The 2252-nt window shown below is 44.8% G+C and overlaps 1 protein-coding gene across 1 annotated transcript; it reads right to left on the bottom strand.

The window, feature by feature from the left end:
- Nucleotides 1–402: 402 nt before the first annotated feature.
- Nucleotides 403–2015, bottom strand: LOC107121427 (interleukin-17F-like). The gene is made up of 2 exons (XM_015424340.1): nucleotides 1807–2015; nucleotides 403–640 (listed from the first exon to the last, which is right to left on the bottom strand). The coding sequence occupies exons 1-2, from the start codon at nucleotides 2013–2015 to the stop codon at nucleotides 403–405; spliced, it is 447 nt and encodes a 148-aa protein (XP_015279826.1).
- Nucleotides 2016–2252: the final 237 nt, after the last annotated feature.

The raw sequence follows: 2252 nt of genomic DNA, 5'->3' as shown, positions 1-2252 counted from the left end.
TCTTGCATTTTGTTTCTCAGCCTTTTGGCTAAGATCAAGTGTATAGTATTTGGGGCTCCTAGTAACTTACCCTGGAGCTATTTTTAAAAAAGCCAGAGAGAGGAAAAACAAACCATTTGGATGTGAGAAAAAAATACTTTATTGAATAAATATTAATAATTCAAATAATTAAGAATAGAGGAAATAATAATATTGTGGGCACCACCACAAAATGGCTGCCACGGTCGTGAGGCCTGTCATGGAGCATTAGAAGATTCTGGAGAACATGAGGAGGTTCCCAGACAAGCATCCTCCTTTGATGGAGACGGCAGTTCCCAAATGAGTGCTCTCTGTAGACACAAAGGTGATGTGTCTCATGGTCTTTTAAAGCAACTCCGTCCCCATTCAGTTCTCCCGGTCCCTTCATGCAGAAGTGATCAACTGCGGTCTGGCACACGTACAGCCAACGGTGACCCATTGTTTCTCCAGCTGATAGGTTTGCTCACAGCCCCTGTACTTGCGTCGGATCACCAGGATCTCCTGTCGAATGGGGACAGAGCTCACGCTGTAGTTCTCCTTTCCGGTGGCATCCATGCAGCCGGTATGGCGGCACGTGGCCTCAGCGATCCTGGAGGGGAACCTGTTGGGATCTTCGGTAATGCTGCGGGTGAAAAGGATAAAGGTCATGAGCTGTGTAAAATACTCACACTTTTCCTAACCATAGACCCAGAGGAGGGTGCAAGGGAAGACAGCCAGGTGGTGTAATACATGGTTGTGTTTTGTATATTTGCTAACGGGATACCTCAGATGCTTGAACACAATGATTACATCTTGACACTGAGTTGCCAAGCAGGGCAACTTACCAGTGTGGCAGTCCGGGGGGAGGGAAGGAATGCGAAGTCTATCTTGACACAACATGAATTGTTCAATAATGGTATATGGCATGTCCACACTAAGAATATCACTCAAGTTTAGCTTCTTTAATGCATATTAAATAGGACTTAATTGATACTTTAGTTTTTGGAATCAAATCATATAGTACACTTGAAATCTGGCGACATTTCAGAATTTTGACTTTAGGTTTTGGAATCCTGATGATGTTTAAATGTCAGTTCCGAAATATGACTTTTGGGAATACTTCCAAGCCTTTAAAAAAATAAAAAATAAAAAATGCAGCTTTGTGAATTTTTGTGCTATAATTTGGATACATGTACTCTTCTATACAGAAAAATACCATACGGTAAATGAGCCAGAAGATAGAACTCACCCTCTCGGCCTAAGGAAAAAAATGAATTTTCTTCAGGGCTACAGAATGATGGGACCAGTTGAAGCGCGGGGGAACGGGGGGGGGGAAATCAGCCTGGTCAGGCCCCTCAGAGAATGCTGGAGGCGCAAAATGGTGACCAGACCTATTATAAGGATTGTGTATGCTCCAGTTAGGAGTGGTTAGAGCAGGGGTAAGAACAGACACCTTCGGAATTCTGATATCGCATAGTGGGCCCAGCCACAAAATGGCTGCCCCTGGAGGCAAAGCCAGCCTCAAAATGGCCGCCACAGCTTACCTCCAGTCACATAGTGAAGATCCTTGTGCTGTGGTGGCATTTGTTGCCAAAGCAACTTTTTTAAAAAAGATCTACTCAGCCAAGCAGAAACCTTGCCAGGCAGAAGCTGTACCTGGCTTTGCCCACTTTCTAAAAACATTTGGTGGGTACCAGGAAGGTTTTTGTTGGGTGCCCTGGTACCAGTGGGCACTGTGTTGGCGGGCCCTGGGTTAGAGCATCAAAATCGAGCACCTGTGAAGGGCTGAAGATAGATTCGGAATAATACCTGTAGTCCCATGGAGAGGTTGATCGTTTGCTGGCATCAGGCATTACATTTTTAGTCTGGTTTGTGTGGATGATGCTTATATTGATCTTGATGCTTTGAGGGAATCCCTCTTCATCCGGTTCCAAGCAACCTGGTGTTTTGCTGTTCACATTGGGAACTAGAGTTTTCCCAACCGCAAAACTCTTCAGCAGCGACACTAGGATCAACATGGCGAGCATCGGTCTGAACTGCAAGGAAAATAAACAGAACAAATCCTTAGAATGAACTCCTTTGTGTTGTATTGTATTGATGTCTCTTTCTGTTCCGATGTCGCTAAACTGGGGGGAAGGGGGCAGTGTTCCCTCGAAGCTGAGTTAATGTGAGCTAGCTTACAGGGTTTTTTAGCCTCCAGCCAGTGGTCGTTTCGTAGAAAAAGAGCTCGGGGAACTCATTAGCATAACTCATTA

Source organism: Gekko japonicus, unplaced genomic scaffold, assembly GCF_001447785.1.
Source record: "Gekko japonicus isolate JY-2015 unplaced genomic scaffold, Gekko_japonicus_V1.1 scaffold3719, whole genome shotgun sequence".
Classification (NCBI taxonomy): domain Eukaryota; kingdom Metazoa; phylum Chordata; class Lepidosauria; order Squamata; family Gekkonidae; genus Gekko; species Gekko japonicus.
Note: the sequence above shows the minus strand (reverse complement) of the source record. Positions and strands in the feature narration are given on the sequence as shown.